General features: G+C 39.6%; 1 protein-coding gene across 2 annotated transcripts; it reads right to left on the bottom strand.

Moving 5' to 3' along the window:
* Window positions 1-5,570: 5,570 nt before the first annotated feature.
* LOC149319364 (acetylserotonin O-methyltransferase-like) lies at window positions 5,571-20,135 on the bottom strand. Of its 2 annotated transcripts, XM_089508049.1 has the most exons (8): window positions 19,949-20,135; window positions 17,053-17,227; window positions 14,730-14,859; window positions 11,463-11,531; window positions 9,887-10,005; window positions 8,651-8,791; window positions 7,388-7,510; window positions 5,571-6,189 (listed from the first exon to the last, which is right to left on the bottom strand). In XM_089508049.1, exons 1-8 carry the CDS (start codon window positions 20,132-20,134, stop codon window positions 5,978-5,980), a joined length of 1,155 nt encoding a protein of 384 aa, XP_089364175.1. In that variant the 5' UTR covers window position 20,135; the 3' UTR covers window positions 5,571-5,977. The 2 variants fall into 2 exon arrangements, with proteins under 2 accessions (XP_089364175.1, XP_089364176.1); XM_089508050.1 differs by lacking the exon at window positions 8,651-8,791.
* Window positions 20,136-21,752: the final 1,617 nt, after the last annotated feature.

The following is a 21,752-nucleotide window of genomic DNA, read 5'->3' as shown; positions in this document are numbered from 1 at the left end:
CTCTTTTAATGTTTTAAAAACTGCAATTTGACTGTCAAAAATTTGGGGAAACCTCCCTAAACACTTTCTCTTTCCTCAGGAACAAATATTCGGTCCCCCTGACCTGTACAAAATGTTTCCTGTCAAATTGCCATGGAGGAAATGCTGTGAGTCAGCTAGTCTTTTGTCTGCCACTCTTTTCAATCTGTTCCATTTTTAGTACAATTTCTGTGTTTTCCCATGTTTGCTACAGAAAGGTTGCTCTATTGTTTATGGAAATGGAAGTGTCTGCACTTTGAATGAATTACTCAAAAGAAAGAGCAGCTATAGGCAAGGTCACCTTGTGATGCATCATAACTCTCAGGTACAGTCATCAAGTTCCAGAGCTGAAAGATGTAAAAGGAGGTGAAAGAGCAAGCAGAAATCCTGTTCTTGCAAGTGCGACACATTGAATTGATTTGTAGAATCCTAAAGTCACATAGCAGGTTTATAAAAATGATTTTTGATCTGCACAGATAACACACAGCATTATACTCTATGAGTGCAATCCAGGCAAAGCTAGTGCTACTCTTTCTTCTATTCTGCACAAACATACACATAATGGGGGAGGGGGGGGGGATACCTGCAGCAACAGTAAAATAGGAGCTATGGGTAAATAATTTGAGTTTCTCAGGATAATGGATATTGAAAAGTATTGTTTTGCAGGAGATACATTAGTCTTGACACGCTCCAGTTGAGGAGCTCCAACTGCAGCTGGGATCTAAAGCCAGAGTTTATTATACAGTGAATCCTTGTTATCTGCTGGTATTTTGGTTCCAGGACTTCCCCTAGATACCAAAAACCATGAATGTTCAAGTCCCATTATAAATAATGGTGCAGTAAAATGGTGTCCCTTACATAAAATGGCAAAATGTAAGCTTGCTCTTTGAAAAGATAACTCCTCTGCCTTGGCCCCTCCAAAACTCTCCCCAAAGCAACACTTTTGTTGTTATGTCTCCTTAAATTGACTCTGAATTATGGCCACCTTATCATAGAATTTTCTTGCCATGCTTTCTTCAGAGGAGATATGCCACTGCCTTCCTCTGAGGCTGTGAGTTTGACTTGCCCAAGGTTAGCTAATGGGTTTCCATGGCTAAACAGAGATTCAAATCCAACCCGTTCTCCTGGAGTCCTAATCCAAAATTCAAACCATTATGCCACATTGGTTCCCTGTCATCACTACTTCAGTCCCACACTGAGGTTAAAATATACATGGTCATAATTATCCCATCATGTATATTTCATATTATGTTCACATACAAAGGACAATTGAAGGTAAGACAACCCTCTCTCTGGTACAGTATAGTACAAGTCTACAAGGCTGCTTTGGGTCCTGTGCTGGGAGAAAAGCAACTTATAAAATGAATGTATCAATGAAGCATACATAATACAAAGGAAATATTGTGTTTTCCTTCCTCCTTCTGGTCCACCTTGATATTTCCATTGGGGAAACACTGGGCAATGATGTGCCTCAGCTTCATTTTGGAATGTAGGGGCAGGAGCAGCTGGTAGATATGCCATCATAGGGGCAGCAAATCCAGCCCGGATGTATTGCTTCACTTTCTGTAGCCAGTCTAAATTAGGCTGAAGCCCTGTCACCATTGCCCCTGCCATAAAACCCACAGTGGGTTCTCCATTCACTCCTTGACAGTGAATCCTCTAGCTGTCCCTTAGTAGGACTTGTCCTTGATTCATGCTGTAAACATCCATGGCTTTAAAATTGTTTCAAGCTTCGAATTAAATGCTTTCACCAAATGAGAAGCTTCTGGACTTTCAAATGTTATTGACAGTTTTGTTTGTAGTATATACCTTAAGTGTCACACCCCAGTCATCACCCTACCTGGTTATCTCCTCTCATTGTTATCCTGCATTCACTCTATTTTCAGCACTTACATTGATCCTGTCAATTTCAGCACTTGCATGGATCCAGTCAGAAATCTCAGTCAATAGAGCTGCAATTTAATATTGTGGAATTTTCACACTTTTAGAAATGGACCACAGTTCCTGTGTTTAAAATCCAGCCACAGTCTCATTTCAAGCCAGGTGATGTTATGCACAAAACAGATTCAAAACAGTTCTAGAACCTTTCACATGAATCAGTGCTTGGCACAGGTTTCCACATTCACAGTACCTGTCAGTTGTTTTCTTCTTTATAGGGAGGAATATTTGGCTTTACATCTGGGATAGAGAATCTTTGGCTTTTTTAGATGGTTTGGAATTCAGCTCCCACAATTAAGGAACCTTGGCTTACCATTGGTTATGATGGCTAAAATTTCTGGAAGCTGATGTCCAGAGTATATCAACCAAAAATAAAAATAAATGTCCAGTAAAGCAAAAACACCAAACAAGTACATCTCAAGCTATCTGATGTTAGGAACAAGAAATTTCTTTTTCCAGTTTGTCAAATTTGTGCTCATTGGCTCCAACTGTTTCTTTCTTTCCTGGAAATTTGCCAGAGACCTGCAGTGAATGGCTTGTGGACTGGTAGTTGTCCATGGACTACTAGTCTGAGTAGCACTGCACTAAAAATGTGGCTTATGGGTCCCTGCAAAATACAGTACATGCACTGGAGTCTTTCCATCCATAGTTTGATTCTGCCCACCCCTAACTGCTGATGGGAAAAACTATGGATGGTTGCACCCCATATTATTTAATGGGTGGCGACATGTGCACATCTGAATCGGAATCTGAATGCATGTCCTACCATTGGGCCATTGTGATCTACAGGTGGTCCAATCCACAGATTGCTAGATTGCCAGTGTGACAGGCCCAGTGTACTATCATAATTTGGTATTTTTTAGTGAACGTAGGTCTGCCTGTTCATGAAACAGATGCTGTGTGATGATTAGCAAATTTTGAGAGGAAATGGCATCCACAGGCTTTCCTTATCTAATAGCATCTACCTGTCAAACAGCATCTTTTACCTCCTACTGGTGAAAATTGTAGTCAGAAAATGAAATTACTATAGATGTCTATTAGAGAGGTAAGATTAGTGATATTTTTAGTACTGGAGCTGACATATGTAAAACAGATCACTTTAAATTTAAAAGCCATTCACAAGTCCTCAAATAAAGGCTAAGAAATATTTGTATGTATGTACTTTTATTTTTAAGCTACTTTTAAATGAATATGCTGTAGTAGGTATGACAGGTAGGTCCTAGATCCTTGTCAGCCAAATGTTAGCAGCTGTCTAGTGGGATAAAAAAAGGTTATTTTGTGTTTACTATACCATGCTAGATAGACCTACTTTAACCTGGCATTTAGAGGCACAGAATCATAAGACTGAAAGAGACTACAAGTCCAATGTAGTCCAACTCCCACTGTGCACAAATAACACATCTAAAGCACCGAAAGATGCCCATTCAAATTTTATATAAAGGCTTCTAACGAAGGGGAGTCTGTCACCTTCAGAGGCAGTCTATTCCACTGCTGAACAGCTCTTCCACTCAAGTTCTTCCTAATGGACAATTGTCTTATGATTGAATCGTAAAATACATACATTAATTATTTCAGCAAGGCATCCCTCTGGATTAAACACATTCTGCATTACCTTGCTTTCCATGTTCATAAATGCTAAAACACTAGACAAAATTCTATCAAAGCAATCAACTATATGAAATATGAAAAATAATAAAATCTCTTCATACATAAGTCTGCAATCTAGGGGGGAAACCCCAAAATGTCAGCTCCATCCTAAATGTTGAAACTGCACAAACAGTTTGCAAGAAAACATGTCACAGTGGAAAGTTTGTTCTGCCAAATTAAGGAGGAGCCATATTTTTGCTGACAACATTTCTCTGAAAGTTGAAATAACTTGGTTGTAGCTTGCTGGACTTCTAGAAAATTAGTGAAAGAGTAAAGTCTGGCATAAAATGTTGAGAACTGGTATTTGTCATCCTGAGTTGAAGTGTAGCACAACAGCACCATCTAATGGCTGATATCACTGTTATGTGAAGGTGTCATTAGTTTTTGTGGGTTTTTCGGGCGATGTGGCCATGTTCTAGAAGAGTTTATTCCTGATGTTTCACCAGCATCTGTTCCTGACATCTTCAGAGAAAGATGCCTCTCTGAAGATGTCAGTCACAGATGCTATCGAAACCTCAGGAATAAACTCTTCTAGAACATGGCCACATAGCCCAAAAAACCCGACAAAAAACTATGGATGCCGGCCATGAAAGCCTTCGATTTCACATTGTCATTACTTTGTTTTTAATTTCTAAACAATCTGCCTGCCAGTTCTTAAAAAAATTTCATTTGCATTGATTTCCCTTTGACATCAATGGGTATAACTGTTTCTTTTCTACAGTAATATGTATCTGTCCTTATCAACTCAGAGAAGCACTTCATTTACATGATGGACTCTGGCCCACAAAAATACATTTATTAGTATTTTGTTGTTGCTACAACAGATTAACATGGCTGTTTTCTCAAGATCTTTATAGAAAGGCACATCAACATAGACTATTTTGCATTCAAATGAATCCTGTTCATTAAATGTTTCTATTAAATAAATTCAGAGTCAAAATGTCCATTGATTGATATTTTTTTATTCTCATCATCATCACCATTAGTTAGCATCTATACTGCATATTTAACTGCTTTAACTGTTATGGTTCAATGCTATGGAATTTTGGGATATGTACTTTTGTGAGATATTTACCCTTCTTGGTCAGAGAGCTCTGGTGCCACAACAAACTATAAAACCACCAAAAGATGGAACCATGAAAGTTAAAGCAGTGTCAAACTGCATTAATTGTGTAGTGTGGCAGCAGCCCAAGTTGTCACTTAAAAACTCATTTCTCAGTATTTTATCAATGGACTGGACTCATTTTTAAAAATGGAAAAGATACCATAATCCTTCACATGTTTATTTTGTCCTACTTCTTTCTGAAGAATCCAGTATCAAAGTACTGTCATATTTTTGCACAGTGAATTATATCCCCAAAGTACAGTAAATTCTATCCCTGGCAGGAGCAGGCCTGATACTGAAGAAGACTAGCTCCTTTCACCAATCCGCTGTTACAAAGAACTGCACTACTGGATATACACACATGCAGACATTTTCCTCCATATCCCACATAAATTCGTGTTACAACAAAGACGGGCAATGTGTATGTCTAGAAACATGATATAACTGACAATGTTAGTCCGGCTTAGAATGATTCAAGTTTGCTGATGAAGACCAACCAAAGGTCGAAACGGCCTCAAAGCACTCCGGAGGTAGCCGTCCTGATAAAAACAATTTTCACCATTAAAAGGTAGAATCAAGGAAGGACTCTGCTACCTGTGAAGACCACGTGCCACATTTTCATGCCTCTTGGCTGCAAGCACCAATAATGATTTTTTCTGTTGATTGATGGGACTGGGTTGCTGCAGCTTTATTATATGGACTTGGATTATTAGAGACAATTACAAGGTTACAGTACAGTGTCACATATGCATATACGGTTGTTCTTATGTGTGTTATGAAGTGACAATATTATCAATACAATTGTATATGTTTTAGTAAATGAGACACGTCTCTGTTATAATTATTTAATCATCCACATCAATTATTAGTGTTCCCCTTCTTTTCTGGACTATTACAGTGTAAGCTTGCTGTTTTTTGGTTTGTGTTGTTATTCCATGACTGATATTTCACTGTCACCATTTTTCTTAACACTCCACAATACCCCAATGTCTGAGATCTAAGCCAATGACTAGGATGGTTACCTACAAATACTGTATGTACTATGTGGACTATTTGGGAAATTGAAGGGGGGAAAGAGTCAAGGAGACACTCTTTTAAGGTAGACTATAGTTAAACAAATTCGTGCTGCAACATTTCATAGCTGTTACATTGCTACTGGCATGATTTTTGCTATTTTAAACTAGTGAATTGGATGAAGAGCATTGGAACTATACTCTATAGTCAATGTTAGTTTACGTGTACATATGATCTAGAGCAGCAGAGACTAAATTATTTCCTTCCTAAAATGGCATCATACAGCTTCCCAGTTATCTTGATTTCAGTCTCTTGGAAACCTGCTGCTGTGAGGAGTTTGCCATACTCTGTTGCAGTCCGCTCTTTTCCTTCTGTCTGAACAAGCATATTAAGAGAATAGAGTTGGCTTTCCAGTGGTCCACTTTTGTCCTCATTCAGAAGTGTTTCAATAAGCAGGACTCCACCACCTAGTTGGGATATAAGATTCATGAAACCATCACTGTAACACACAACCCAATCTGTCCCTCTTCTCCCAAATATCTTTGCAACCTCAACTGAGCAGTTCAACACAGAGACAGCACTGTTTACCTGGGAAGTACCGCTCATTTAATGCTTAATGCTACATAGAGGTAGGCAACATGTGGCCTTCACATAGGACTCATGCCCCATCTTCTTTCATTGTTGCTTGGGACTGATAAGAGGTGCAACTCAATAATATCTGAAAGATCTTAAATTGCTCATCCTCAAGGGCCATGAAATTAAGATTATCACAGGGGTAAGGACAGGATCACTCGCCCGTCCTTATCCTGTCTTTGACTGCGATCCCACAATAGGCTTTCAGACTGCAGTGCTATTATCCGGTCATTGAAGTGGCATTACATTAATGCGAACTCCCATTAATGCAAAATGTTGGGCAATGCCATTTCAATGACGGGAAAATGATGGGATCTGCGCAATGTCGTTTGAAAGTCTTTCACGCGATCACAGTCAATCACACTTTCCAGATGGGATAATGTCTGGATAAGCACGACATCATATGAAAATTTTCTCACGACCATGCTATCAGAACAGGAAAAGGACGGGACAAGGATGTTTCGTTCCCCCGTCTAATAATCTCCTACATCATAATAAGGAACTGGATCACTGAGATGAGGATTTTATGTTATTTTAACAAGTCAAAGGTCTACTCTCAAAGTGAAATAAGTCTGGATTGTTACTCATCAATGAACTTGCAATTGCACTGGTCCCAGGTGTGAAATGTCACTGCCAGGACAACTGCAATATTAGCAGTCCCATGGTGTCAGTATATCCTCCTCTCCCCCTGTCTTCTCTCCTCCTCACTATTCCCAAGCAGGCTAATTGCCTTTGCTTTCTTTCTTTCTTTCTTTCTTTTAAACTCAAGTCATATTAACAGAATTCAGGAATTGTGTGAGAAACTGAAAATTGAAATGAAAGACATGTTGTGTAGGGAATAGGACAGGGAGATGAGGTTAAGTGGAGTCAGGAAGAGAACATAATGGCAAAAGCAGCCCCAATCATGCAGTTGAAAAGACGTTCAATCATGGCTGCTCTGAAACTGGTAAATTTCCTTTTTTATTAACTGGTGAGATTGCAGCGAGAACAGGGCTCATAAGGTAATATCCTGTTTTCCACATACATACATACCGGGTTTGCAGACCTTTTGCACTTTTGTAAGCAGCTGCACACATTTCTCATCTTCCCAGTCATGGAGGATCCTTGCTAAAATATACAGGTCAGCTTCTGGAATAGGATCTTTAAAAAAATCTCCTGTATTGAAATGTCAGGGGAAACAAACAAATTCAATACATTGATTTCTGTTGAGTCAGCACACTATGTTATTCAAGCATGTTATATATAGCAAAAGTTTTTAAAAGACCAACTGAAGAATTAATTTTGTCTCAAAAATTTGCCCTGAATTTTCATACCAACAAAATCAAAATTTGTCACACACATGGACTATTGCCTCTCAACAGCAGATCAAGTTTAAGAATGTCAAGAAAATAACTCCACTGACTTAATAAATATCTCACAATTCTTTCCTTACTGTGATTAGGACAACAGAGAACACAATGGGCAAGAAACAAAACTGTTTGTTTGTGGGGATTTGATTATATTTTACCCTACAACCACACAGATGGCATTGCATAATTGAATCAAACTTTAAAATGCTTGGGGGCGGGGGGGGGGGGGGATATTTTAATTTGGCACCAAAAAGAAAGCAAGGACAGGCTCAGAAGGGACTGTTAGTATTCATAACAAAGATTTTAAGTGTCTATTTACAAATAAATATTAACCATTCAGAACATTCAATAAATCAATTATATTCAGTCAGACCAGGGACTTCTTCACGCTCCACAATGATAGCATTGTTATGCCACATTAATTTCCATGGCTGTATCCTATGGAGTCCTGGAGTTTGTACTTTGGTGAGACACTAGAGCTCTTTGGCTGGACATTCTAAACACTTCTCCCGATGCCACCAGTCCCAGGATTTTGTATGGATGGAACCATGGCAGTTAGTGTGAAAGAGCCCTAAGATACCAAAGGATCAACTTCTGGTATAATCTACATTTAAGAAAGTGCAAATCCATCTTTGTAAAACCCCAGGGGAACAAAACAGAAGAATGAGTTACAGATCTCAAAGCTTCCAGAATTTGTGATTCTCATTTTTTTTAAAAAAAAATAATAATCAATTTTTAGCATCTGGTGGGCCAAGACCCTATAAACATGTCTCTGGGGTTCTGGAGGTAGCTCATGTTTCTGCTTCAGGTCCCACCCCTGTCCTACAGAGAGGGGAAAAGATTTTATATAGAAAGTGATGCTCTTCTCCTTCTTTCTTTCCAGCTGTAAGCCTGTGTGTGAAACAAGATGCACAGGGAACACAACCCTTAAAGAAGCTGCATTTACCTTCATGAAAAGTAATCCGGCGTTCTTCTGAAGATACAAAATGCTTTTTTGTTGTTTCTATTACTTTAGCAAGGTCAAAAATTGTGACTGCACTGTTGGGATACAGTGAAATACATTCATGGGCCAGGGCACCAGCACCTCCTTTTCAGAGAAAAATTAGAATAAGTTTAGACATAACCTACACTTGGCATAGCAGTAACTGTTCTCTCTCTCTCTCTCTCTCTCCCTCTCTCTCTCTCTGGAGTTTATCACATTAGTGAGATCCCACAGGAAAACAAAAGTTATATAACACGAAGATAACCTGGAAATGCCCAATGTTTATCACACAACGTTGCAGTTAACATGAAATAACACAAAGTTAATCCAAACGCTGTCAAGCCCCAAAGTCACCTTTTGATTTATGGCTTATTTTTCATAGGATTTTCTTAGACAAGAAATACTCAGAGGCCTTTGAACTTTCTCATGCCCATTCTCCTTTTCCCATGGCACCATTACTTGGTAGTTTCCCAGCTTCTGAGCAGTTTTTTCCTCCATTCTAAAAGCTTGAAGTGCCTCCTCTAAACTGTGGGCATTGAGCACTTTAAGCTTAAATATGATGGTGCTTTTAGTCCCACCTTTTTTACTTCTCCACCACTGGAACACAGCCTTTGAGAATTTCCTGAAATGCTATTAGGCTTTTGATCCTCACCATATGCTAGCACAACTGTAGAGCAGAACATGCCAGCCACTATAATAATAATAGGACTGGAGAACGCGCTTGATGTGCCTAGCTCTACTTGAGCTGAGGCAGTACAGAGATTGCAACTGGCAACAATATCACACTTCTGTTAGAGTGCTATTATTCCATTCTAACTGCTACAGCCAGCATGGATTGAGCATTGGATTATGACTCTGGAGACCAGGGTTCGAATCCCACTCAGCCATCAAATCCCCTTGGTGACCCTGGGCAGGTCACATCCTCTCAGGCTCAGGGGAAGGCAATGGCAAATTTCGTCTAAACAAATCTTGCCATGAAACCCCGTGATTTTGCCTTGGAGACACCATAAATTGGAAACAACTTGAAGGCACACAACACACAATCCATAAAATCAGTTACCCACAGTTGTAGTCCCTCTACTTCATTAGGCCAATTATATGTCCAAAGACACAAACTGCTGTGTGCATGGCAACTTTGGGATAAGCATCTTGACATCTCCATAGTTGAATAAGCCAGAAACTGAAAATTCTTTAGCTTACCTCCGAGATCATAAATCACAGTAAATGGAGAAAGATCAAATGCAACTAGCACATCTCTGCCACATATGCTCCAAGTGGCATTCAGCCCATACATGAACTTTATCATTTCTTCCTCTGACCTACAAATTTGAAATTGCATCATCAATATACATTGTAATAGTTATTCACACAAACTAAAATTATGTGACATTCATGAATTCACAGATTAAACACTATCATCTATGGTTCAGTATCCATGCAGACTGACCCATTCATTTCAAAAGCAGAAACAGATCTGAAAATCAATGAATTTGTTCTCCCTCTTGCATGAATGATGCATTCCTTGTAGGCAAAACAAAAAAAAATCATGTATGCAATGGTTCATTCAAACCCATAGGAAATTCCTGGATTCCTGCATATATAGAGGAATTAATTTCTTGTAAATGCAGGACTCTAAATAGTGTATGGAAACTGATCTATGAGGATCAATATACACATACACACAAACACTTTTACTTATTATATAATTACAATGGATCTCAACTCACTACCTTAGAGCTGCCTTTAATAAAACACACTGGCCTAAAGTAGAGATTGGTGACTATCAGAAGCTAGAGAGATGCAGTAATGACCCAGGTGAACTTGGAAGGTCATACCTCTACAAAAAAAGTCAAATGTTTTGCCCCCAGAGGTTCTCTAAGAGGCATTTGGGGGTGTTTGCCATACTTTGAGGGGCATTTTAGGCCCATGAATGTCTTTTTTACAACACAAAGGCCCAATACAGATTGCTGGTTTGTGGCAACCTGGGGCCAAAATTATGGCTTGGGAGTGTGGAGTATCCACACGCTCCTGAGTCATAGCGTGTGGTGGCAGCACCATCATGGCGGCCTCCCATCCACACGGGGGCCGCCATGATGATGCAGGTGCGGCACAGCGTCCACATGTCACGGCACTGCGCTTGCATCATCAATGCACCACAGTGCGCCAATGGCACACTCATGATGGTGGCCACGCACACCAAGAAGAACTTGCTTTTAGCAGATTCTTTTTGGTGCAGAGAGAGCCTGCACAGTTTGGTTGCTGCGGGCTCCCTCAGGAGCGAAAACAGGTGGCTCCAGCCTGCCCTTTCGGGATGGTCTGTTGAGCCCCAAAGTGACTGGATATTCATTTTTTTCCACCCCATTTTAAGAAAAGGTTTCTTGGGCCTAAAATGATATGGGAAGGGGGGCATAATGAAAATGCTTACATGCCTTCTATAAGCCATTTGGTAGATTTGAATTATTGACATCTGGGAGCCACAAAAATGGTCCTTGGTGCTGATGTAAAAGCCACCTTTTGCCTGCCCCTGGCCTAAATTAGAGTTCCCAATCAGGGTAGATGCATTGAATGAAAAGGATTTACATAAGTGTTGATTCACTATTCAGCAAATGATTCAGAAGGTCTACTCTAGATGGGACTATCAATAGGATTCAGGCTGGAGTAACTGATATTCAATTTTACAAGTCTGACACTGAGATTTATTTAAAAAACACACACAATATATTACCAAAGACAAAAGTTACACTTTTAATATTAAGTTACTGCATGGAGATCTTACCTGTAAAGTGCTTCAAATACATCTTTTGATGAAATGCCAAATGCTCTCTGATATTGTTTTTTCCCCTCCCTTAGGAATGAAAAGAGAAATGGGCACAAATTATCTGGCAGCCTAACTTTCAAGTGCCATTGATTCTATGTTCTTTGACTCTCGTTCAACACACACCTCAGAACAAATGTGACATTGGAGAAAGGTCTAAGAATGTTTATTCTTAGTTAAAAGAACTTTCATTAATGAATGGAAGGGGTAGGGAGAAGGGATAAAGGGTAGGAAGCCAAATTTTATAGCAGCAGATCCCATCATACCTTGCCCAACAGTATGGACAATGGTGGAATAAAACCTGGTGGTCTCTGATAATGTCCATGTTCACGGGGCAATGAATCACCAGGTTCAGAGGAAATATTTTATTTATTTTTATGTATTTAAAATTTATACCCCACATTTCTGTTGGCACCATACCCAAAGCTATCCAAGGTACTGGCCCTCATCCTGAAAATAAAGATATTTTTTATTTATTTAGTATCCCACTTTTCTTCTGGGATGGGACCAAAGGTAACCTTGGATTGCTCCTTTTAAATTCAGGCTAAACCCCAAAGTGGATTCACCTCCCATTGCCCCGGAACTGCATGTCTCCTTGCTATGTGAAACTTATTTTGGAAAAGCATTAGCTACAAAAGGCAGGGAGGACAGAGAGATGAGAAGATTTTTCAAGTCAGCTCACAAAAGAAAGTAGCCTGAGTTTGGGGGGGGGGGGGTTAAATTGAAGGAGAAATAACTGAATTTTCAAGCATCAGGCTGTTACAGTTGCGGTGAGCACCAGTCGAAATAAGAAAAGCCGCCTTATCATCAACACACATGTATGAACATGACAAGCCAGAGAGAGAACTCTTAGAAAGCAGATGTGTTTCTCCACACCCTCTGCCACCATCACAACAGTTTCCGAGGAAGGTTGCTGTTGCCAAGCAGGCTCATTCTTAATTGAGCCAGAGGGAATTATTCCCTCAATACTGCAAGCAAGGTGCTGCACTCTGGGCACTTACTTCCCTTCCATTCAGCTGTCAGATCTTATCTACCTCTTCCAGACCGCTGTGCAGGAGGAAGGGAGAGAAAGCTGGAAGTAAATGAAATCATGCCACTTCCCCCACCCCATCAAACAGCAAACTGGTGCAGTTGGGGTTTCCTTTCTTCAAGTGGGCTGTGTGGGGAGCAGTTCTGGTCATATACATATTTGAATGAACTTCAGGCAGTTTAACTCTCCTGGAATTGTAGCAGTCAAAGAATAAATACGCCAGACTCTGTTCACTTCTAATCAGCCAGCATTGCAGCTGGGGTATTAACAGTTTTCAGCATGTGAATGATAATTTAGAACCAAAGAAGGGCAGGTTTTGCTTGTTTTGTAAGCTTAGACAAGTGCTTCATGGTCACACATCAATGCAGCAGGGCAGGAGAGAGTTTGGTGGAATTTTCAATGGGAATATAGAAAAATGAACTGTTTTTGTATTTATATTTTAATTTTTATATTTAAATTTCATTATTAAATAAAAACTCCTCATTCACTAATAAAAATGAATTGGCTCTCCCATGCATAGTTATTACTAAATTGATATTTAGATGTAAAATAACCTAAATGGTGTCTAAGCTGTCTTTAATGAAATATACTGACTTTCCTGAGGAGCAGCCTGCAGCTGCTTCCAGCTGCACCAGATAGGGGCTTCAGCAACCACATGCCATTGCCCCGATCTGGCCTTTCCAGGGCACAAAAAGGAGCCGCAAAAAGCAGTTCCTTTGCCCCTTAGGGGCGGTCTGCACAGCCTCTAAGTCTGCCATCATTAATGAAATGATAGCTTGGAGGGGTGTAGGAAGTTGCAGTGTAACAACAACTGGACCATAATTTGACCACTCATGTTGTAAAACATGATAGCTTTATGAAAAATCTTATCTCTTTATGAGCTCAAATATAGATATATGGGTGAGAAATTTGTGAGACTGAAGACAGGAGTATATGCCTGTACTATTTTTGTATGGAGGCTATAACTTCCACTGGATGCTTTATACAGTACTTAAATGATATACTGCCCCTGGAGGAGATTCAAAATGTACGGGGCCTGCTAAGAAAGAAATAAACACAAAAAATATTTATCAAGCCCAATATGTTCTGAATATCTCCTTCAGGGGCACTACACAACTTCAAAAAGTTTTTTTAAAAAAAAATGATATAAAGTATAATCCTCAATTTCACAAACAGCAGTTAAAAATAAATTGCAGCCCGATATTATATATAACCTTAAAAATATCAGCATGTAAAATATAATTGGCTGTTCTCTTTTATAGTCCCTTTGTCTTTAATTTCAAATTATATAAATATATATGGAAGTTTTATACGTATATCTTCAAATGCCTAAAGATTTCCTCTCCTTGGCTTTCACCCTGTATTTCATAGTGTCCTACATTTCTTGGTTATTTATTGCTTTCTCTAGACCAGGGCCAATGATCAAGCCTGTTTTCTTTTAAAATACTGGCCTCAAAAAACCCTGAGTAAATGCAGTCTTAAATGTGTTTCTACTGTATATCTATAGTCATACAGAAAATGTCAGTTGCATAGTTCTTATTCATTCCATTTGGGATTGTGAAGTAGGGCTTTATAATAATGATGCTGATAATAATAACTTCACAGGAGCCCAAGCAGAGAACCATATGTTGTTTCTCAGTCACAAAAAAATCTCATTTCCTTTTTTGTTTTCTTCCACACAGACAACAGCATCTCAATGCCTACATGCCTGTTCTTCACTGGCAGGTATCCCAAGGGAACTATTTCCACAAATAGTGTTATTATGACTAAGTGTTCCCTAGATACTTTCTCACACCTGCAATACCTTTGTCCTCAGAGATACTGCAATTTTAGCATTTGTGTTCAGAATGAAACATGAACAGTGGAATATATCAGTAGTAACTTTGAAGCAGTCTCAAAGCTTGGAAACTTTTTCTTTTTCTTTTATGGGTGACAACTCTCCGAATCCCTATTATCACTCTGTCTGGGATTCAGGGATCTCATTCAAAATAGTAACTTTTCTCTGCTTTGAGTACTCCTTTGCAAGCAACAAGCACTTTAACATTCTTTGATCATGATTAGCAATGAATCAGTTACTTTCCCCAACTGCCTTGAATACAAAGTTCTATGAAAAGGGGGTGCCATGATTCTCTGCAAAGAGCTTTGCAGAAGTGCACTATGCTCTTGTGGAACATAAGATCACTTCTTATCCACCTTACCTTACAGCATCTGCCAGGTAGTGCCAGCACAGATAGATGGTTTTGGAGTAGTACATCAGATTATGATACTGAGACTTGGGACCCAATTTGGTGAGGTAGAGATTGGATATTTCTGTGTTTCCATAAAGAGCTAAAAAAAGAAGAAGAAGAAATGAGAGAGGAGAATCAGAACTTTACACTGTGGGTAATAATACAGCTCTTGTTATTCATCTTCATTTTAATCACAAGAAAACTGGATTTAGAAAACACATTAAAGCCAGATTCAGAACTCCCATTCAGTTTTCAGTTCTACCACGTTACAGGGCTGCATTTACACTGCAGTATTAATGCACTTTGACACCGCTTTAATTGCCATGACTCAATGCTATGGAATTCTGGGATTTGTAGTTTTGTGAGATATTTATTCTTCTCTGTCAGGCCTCTGGTGCCACATCAAACTACAAATGCCAAGTTTCCATAGGATGAAGCCAGGACAGTTAAAGCAGTATCAAAGTGTGGCAGCAGCCCAGGTTAATATTTTTATCATTTCTAGTCACATATTTTTCAGGGGCATCTTCTGGACAAATGCTAAACCCATTCAAAATTCTAGGTCTCACTGAATCCACTTGCTCCACCAATGCCAAATTTGTACACTTTCATTATATTCTTACCTTTCTCTTAAACTAAAAAAATCACAAATGTTGTAAGTATTCCCTTATAAGTGAAATTATCCATTTTCTCAATCATTCGTATTATCCCTTTCTATCCCCCTCTCAGTTCTGAAATATAATTTTTGAAATGTGGTGTCCAGAATTTTTCTCAGTAATCAAAATATAGATTTGTACAAAGGCAGTACAATATTTCAAGTTTCATTTTCAACCCTAACCCTTTCTTGTTGATCCTCAAACATGGAATCTGTTTTTAGCAGCTATACATAGGGTCAATATTTTCATCAAGCTACCTCAACCCCCCAAATCCTTTCTTGTACAATCAATACCAGATGAAAGCCCATTACAACAAGTTTGAATCAGGATCGTTGCTCCAATATCCATCTCTGTACGTGACATACATTGGAACAGGCAATGGGAGATGGTCTGGGAGCTACTTCTTTTATATACCACCTGTCTGTGGACTGCAGCTGGTCCAGAAGTGTGACAAAAACATTAAAAATCCAAACCAGAAGTGGCTGGAAGCCCATTCCTATTTCCATTCCATTTTCTTTTGTTTTTTAATGGGGGTGGGGACACTCCAACTATCCTGATTTGGCAGGGACAGTTCTAATTAATCCCTTGTTGTCTCACTGTTTTAGATGTGTGTCAAATGTCCTAGGTCCCATCCTACTACCACTTTTCCTCTTGTTACTCAGGTTACTTTGATTGCTAGAAACTAAGGACATTGTTTTTGTTAGTGTGACTATGTGAACAATTTCACTCATACAGTGTGCCCTTTTTTTACACGGGGGATCCGTTCTGGATCTCCGGCGTAAAAAAACCTACATATGCTCGAACCCCATTGAAAATAATGGGGCTCATGCATTGCACGGTGGTGCGGCGGCGTGTGCCCCATTACTCTTAATGGGACGTGCCGCCCCTTCCTCCCCGCGCGCTCCCACGGGCTCCCTGGCGGCTTTCAGGTATGCTGGAAGCGGTGTATGGTGCATCCGCGTATGACACGGGTGTACTGTACATTCCAATTTTGTTGTTCACACTATTTTTTTAAGTCGGAACCACATCTTTGCACATCTCTGTGAGTTCTGTTGTTCACATCTGTCAGCACTGCGCATAAAGATGGAGTTGATGATGCAGATGTATTCAAAACACATTGAACACATGCAGAGTTTTATCCTGGTTTATCCCAGGTCTATTTGCATTGGTTATTCACATAGCCAACAATGCAAATCTTTTAGGAAAACTTGCGGAAAAAACAGGATTGATTATCCTGAGTTAAGTGAGGGTTTGTTTACAGCCCCTTCCCCCAAGACTTAATCAGGTACATTTGAAACGCATGCAAGCAACAAAGATTCAACCCACATTCAACCAGAATTATTTTCACTGTCTGAATAACCTTTGAGTTCAAAGTACAAAAGTAGTTGGCACTCAACTAACTCAACAGGGGATAGGGTTGGTGGAAACTTGCCCTTCCCTGCAGGCTGGGACAAATGCAAATTATTGCAGCTTGTCCTTGCTTAATGCTTTCTTTTTCATTAATAAGGTTTGCTAACTTGCCCACACACTGCAGTTCCTTGGCCACATGTTCAGATTTCATATTTCAACTTCTGCATCGTGTTGATGTAATATAACCTGGTGAGTGCAGAGACCATAAGTGGAGTGGTTGGTCATGTTACCTTCTTCTTGGTTCACCTCTGCTCTCAAGAGCTTTAAACCAACACAGGCATCCAGAAGCCTCTCCATTCCATGAAGGCTGCAACCCAGCTGTTCTGCAATGACCTTTGAGGATAGGTTCTTCCCTGATTCTCTCAGGAGATCAAAAATTCCCAGTTCACAGGCAGTGAACATCACCTAAAGGCAAAGGAAGGAGCAGCAATTAAAGTCACCAACAAGGAGAGACTACACAGCCTTGGGAGATGTGTTTACACTGGAAAGGCAGAATGACAATGAAACCTTCCATTATAGAACTTTGATTAAGCTTTAATGTAGCAACAAAGCACTGCTCATATGTAGTGATTTATATGTGTCATTTACATCTCTCATATATTTTGTTGCTGCATGAAAAACCAGAACTCCCTAGTATGTTAAGCGTAGGAGTGAGCATGATGTAGTGGTTTAAACCTGCTCAGTCACTGTGTAATCTTGGGCATGTCACACTCTCTCAACTTCAGAAGGAGGCAAAGGTATACCCCACTCTGAAGAAATCTTGCCAAGATGTTAGGTTCGCCTTAAGATTGCCATAAGTCAGAAACAAATTGAAAACATAAATCATATTAAAGTCACAACTGTAAGCAGAAGTCCTTATTGTTTTGTACCAGTATGATTTCCTTATGATTTCCTACATATATACCTCACCCATGTTTTCTCCAGATACTGATAGATTAGACTAATGGCTTAATGCTTCTTGATAAGTGAACTCAGCATTGGATAAAATGGCTTAAAAGGTGATATTTAATACCAGCCCACCTGAATTCATTCTCCCAATAATTGGAATAAATGTGAAGAACTAGGTTTCTGTTAACACCTACGTTGGTCTTGTTTTCTCATTTATAAATTCTGTTTGTTTGTTTGCTTTTGGTGAGATAAATCAGATTATTGTCCATGAGATAAGACTGACTCAGATCTTGTTTTATTATCTGTGTTTTCAGGGACAAAAGTTAACCTTCTTCATAAAGCTTTAATAAGTTTTAAGTGTCATTTGGCTAGATTAGAGATAGCATAAATTTGGAAAGATGCAGGGAAACTTTCAGTAGTCAGTTGCCAATGTAGGTTGTGTTCCTTATCTCTGTTAGAAAAGCTAATATGTCAAATGCAGGATATATATTCTGGGATAGCTGTGTTAGCCATGCAGCAAAATACAACAAAGTCCAAAATCCACAAAACAGTGATATCTTTATGGGGCCAACTAAAAAAGAATAAAATATGCAATGTAAACTTTTGAAACTTCTTCATCAGACAAGGATGTTAAAAACCAGACTGGAGAAGAAAAGTGATGATATTAGGTCTACATTTGATTTCACACTAGTGAAGAATTTTAGCATGTGTAAATCAGATCTGTCTTTTGTTCTGTACATTCTTTCCATCTGAAATATTAGAAGGATATAATAGAATCCTGTAACACCTTTGGGAAAAAGACACTTCTAGCATTTCGTGGATTCTGGTCCACTTCATCAGTCATATGGAGTGAAATTTCTATGAACAGACAACTATACCAACCAATATACTAGAAGTGCAACAAGTTAACAGCCAAAGATAACAAACTTTAGGTGATAACAAGGTCAATGTAGGGGCATAAGCTCTATATTTGTATGTGTGCCTTTAAGTCACCTGTTGGCTTATGGAAACCCCATTAATTTAATGGGTTTTGCCACTTCCTCCCTCTGAAATATAGCCTAGAGCATATTTTCATTAGTGGTCTCCCATCCAACTACTAACCAGAGCTAACTCTGCTTAGCTTCCAAGATCAGACAGAAGCTGGTGCCTTTATGGCATTTAGGCCAAGCTAGGGGAAGCTAGGGGCATGAGCTACAGAAGATTTAACAAATCCTATTCATTCTACATATTAAAGCAGAAATGGTAAAAAAAAAAAATATCAAGGCATTTTAATTTAGTATAGCAAATAAATTTCTTGCCTGTCAAGTTTTTAATTTTGGATTTCCACCGACCTTGCCCCAACAGAGATTTTGGAATTTCCTAGTTCAGGGAGCTTAAACTAGTTATTTTGATACTGCTCCGTAATCTAATAACAATATCCATTCCAATGCACACTGACAACATCTGTATTTTTAATTCATATTAAAGCTGTTTCGAAAGGTAGGTTAAAAGGTTTTCCCCATTTTGCCAATAGAATCATAGAATCATAGAATCATAGAATCTTAGAGTTGGAAGAGACCACTAGGGCCATCCAGTCCAACCCCCTGCCATGCAGGAAATCCAAATCAAAGCATCCCTGACAGATGGCCATCCAGCCTCTGTTTAAAGACCTCCAAGGAAGGAGACTCTATCACCCTCTGAGGGAGTGCATTCCACTGTCGAACAGCCCTTACTGTCAGGAAGTTCCTCCTAATGTTCAGGTGGAATCTCTTTTCCTGTAGCTTGCATCCATTGTTCCGGGTCCTGTTCTCTGGAGCAGCAGAAAACAAGCTTGCTCCCTCCTCAATATGACATCCTTTCAAATATTTAAACAGGGCTATCATATCACCTCTTAACCTTCTTTTCTCCAGGCTAAACATCCCCAGCTCCCTAAGTCGTTCCTCATAGGGCATGGTTTCCAGACCCTTCACCATTTTTGTCGCCCTCCTTTGGACACACTCCAGTTTCTCAATGTCCTTTCTGAATTGTGGCGCCCAGAACTGGACACAATATTCTAGGTGGGGCCTGACCAAAGCAGAATACAGTGGCACTATTACTTCTTTTGATCTAGACACTATACTTCTATTGATGCAGCCTAAAATAGCATTGGCCTTTTTAGCTGCCGCATCACACTGTTGACTCATGTTCAACATAGTTTCCAGACTGTTTAATTCACAGCTGTAACAGCAACAACAAAATATTTTTCAGTTATTGCCTTACCTTTGATATTAAAAATCCATTCTGGTACTGTATTAGGATGTGTGGATATTCAAGGTCTTCTGCGGAGCTCATTTTTCTGCAGTGATCTGTGAGAAATCCTCTTTCCTTGTCTTCATTTAAATAAGCTTCTTTTGCTTGTGGGCACAGATCATTCTGCGTAGTCCTGTTTAACTGTACTAATACCATTTCAGACATATGCTCTGACAAATGTGCTGATATGGGGCCTCTTTTCTACAAAAACATGTTGCTATGGGTTCAGTGGCTTCTGATAGAAATGGACTGCTTGGATGGCATATGTTAAAATAAAGGTTGGCATAATTATTATATATACATATTGGGTTCAATCTAGAGTGTCAGTCTTAGGAAAGATCCAGACATTGAAATGAATGGGCAAATCAGTCAAGGATAACCTGAGACCTATTGGATTGGATAGGGGCAGCTAGTAGATTTCCCATTACAAGGGCAGTGAGTACATTTTGAGTTTTACTCCCTCCTCCTGCAGCTGCTCTTAAGTTGAACAGGAGTCCTTCCAGGGCCAAACCTCGAAAGATATAGGAGTCCAACATTGGCAGAGCTCAAATTCAACTTGGAGCATCTGTTGAAGAAGTAGAAGTAAAATCAAGAATAGATTCACACACACAATATGGCAAATACAATGGCCATCCTGTTGGATACAGATACTTCTGCCTCCACCTAAAAGCCCCCTGAAAATGCTGCTACACAGAAAGTAGAGAACCTGCTGAATGGGTTGGGATGTGGTATGGAGGCAGAGGGGGAATTCCTAAAAAATAAAAATGAAGCATGTTCTATTACTTTTCTCTCACTTCCATCCAGTTTTCCTTATCTACCACTGCCATCCACAATCCTCAAAACCCTTGTGTGCTGCTAATAGGACTACAGTTGAGGGAGGGACAAAGTCTACTTCTCGAACGCCAGCCACACCCCTAAACCTGGTTCCACCCACTGATTTCAATAGGTCTGCTCCAGGGGTAGAGAACAGTCAGTAGTCAGGGGCCATATTGCTTCTCCAGGACACCTTGGAAAGCCACATTCCTCTGTTGTTCACTTGCAAAAAAAGTCCCCCCCCCCCCCACAATTTCTAGGAGGCATTGAGGGGGATTTTTGCTATGTATTTGGGTCCCTCATGCCCATTTTATGTCCAGGAGAGGCCCCTTTTTTACAACAAGAAGTCGTCTGTTTTTTAAAACACATCCCTTGGTCCTACAATGGCTGATGTGGCTCCCCCGCACTCCAGCAGTCTACCCTAAGCATGGCTCTGATTTGAAAAATATGTTGAGTACAGGGAAGAAATCGTTTTGCATTCTTCTTGATCAGTTGTATGTGGTTTGAAGTAATTTGATAAAAGAGAAGTTTCTTTTCCTTCTCCAGGAGCCTGCTGGGATGGCTACTAAAGTTGTCAGGGTTTTTATATTTTGCCCCAAAGAGAATATAATGATACCAAAATGTGTACTTTTGTAGAGTGGCTTGTAACTTTGCTGACTGACAAAAAAATTAGATGGATTTTGAGTGAGCATGAATGATGAGGTAGTAATGGGAGACTGCATGTATTTGGGCAGTTGGTATTGCTGTGTACCTTCAAGTAATTTCTGATTTATGGCAATCCTAAGATGAACCTACCATCGGGTTTTCTTGATGGGTTTCTTCAGAAGTTTGCCACAGCCTTCCCCTGAGACTGAGAGAGTGTGACTTGTCCAAGGTAAGCCTTTGGGTTTACATGGCTGGAATTCAAACCCTGGTCTCCAGAGCCATAGTCCAATCCTGAAACCACTACACCATGCTGGCA

The sequence above is a fragment of the Sceloporus occidentalis genome, unplaced genomic scaffold (assembly GCF_023333645.1).
Source record: "Sceloporus occidentalis isolate IW3139 unplaced genomic scaffold, rSceOcc1.0.p SCAF_2, whole genome shotgun sequence".
NCBI classification, from domain to species: domain Eukaryota; kingdom Metazoa; phylum Chordata; class Lepidosauria; order Squamata; family Phrynosomatidae; genus Sceloporus; species Sceloporus occidentalis.
Note: the sequence above shows the minus strand (reverse complement) of the source record. Positions and strands in the feature narration are given on the sequence as shown.